The 922-nt window shown below is 41.1% G+C and overlaps 1 protein-coding gene across 1 annotated transcript; it reads left to right on the plus strand.

Moving 5' to 3' along the window:
- Positions 1 to 327: 327 nt before the first annotated feature.
- On the plus strand, positions 328 to 688 carry PPTG_20253 (hypothetical protein; the record flags this gene model as incomplete). The annotated part of the gene is made up of 1 exon (XM_008918939.1): positions 328 to 688. The coding sequence occupies one exon, from the start codon at positions 328 to 330 to the stop codon at positions 664 to 666; it is 339 nt and encodes a 112-aa protein (XP_008917187.1). The 3' UTR covers positions 667 to 688.
- Positions 689 to 922: the final 234 nt, after the last annotated feature.

Here is a 922-nt window from a genome sequence, read left to right on the forward strand (position 1 = left end):
AATGATGATGGACTTATCGAGACTGACAACACGGAATTCGATACCGATAGCATCATTACTTGGCAGCTGGCTGACGTGATTCTCCATTATAGAGATGATATCACGTTTGGTAAAGTTGATTTTATGCCATACAACGCAAAAACAGGATCCTGCGGCACTCAATTGAACACGTTTGATTGGAATTCCAATGAAGTATTTAACAAATTCAACGGATTCGTTCATACCTACGATCCTAACTTTATTGTCGATCAATCGAAGTTCAAACTCTTTGAAGGTCATATCAGACACATTTGGTGTGGAGGTCGTGATGATTTGACTAATCACATCATGAAGCTATTTGCGTGGTATGTTCAACGCCCATATGAAAAGTCAGGAGCTTGTGTCGTTCTTGAGGGGGAGGAAGGTTGCGGTAAGAATATTGCGTTTGAGATTCTGAAAAATCATGTCATCGGGACTCGCTACTGTCTCGAGACGCCAAAGATGAAAATTCTGACTGGTCGCTTCAACTCGGCACGCGAGCATAAGATATTGACCGTTTTGAACGAAGCAGCCAATGTCAAGCAATCCTCACATGAAGACCAAGACGAACTTAAAGACTGTATCACCGAGTCGACTTGTATGATTGAGAAAAAAAGGCATCGATCCTTATCGAGTCAGGGACTGTAATAATCTCTTTATTGCATCCAACAATTCGTACAGCGTGAAAGCGTCAAAACAAATGCGTCGATTTCTCTATTTGCTGTGTAAAAGTGATCGCCTCGGCGATAAAGCATACTTCAAGGCGATGATTGACGAGTTTGATAATACTGATAGTGGTATTCATTTGTATCATTATCTTATGAATATGGACTTAAATGGATTCCATCCTCAGAACGACGCGCCAATGACCAAAGAAAAGTCTGATATGCAGAAGTCGGCTATT

The sequence above is a fragment of the Phytophthora parasitica genome, assembly GCF_000247585.1.
Source record: "Phytophthora parasitica INRA-310 unplaced genomic scaffold supercont2.389, whole genome shotgun sequence".
Taxonomy (NCBI): Eukaryota; Oomycota; class Peronosporomycetes; order Peronosporales; family Peronosporaceae; genus Phytophthora; species Phytophthora nicotianae.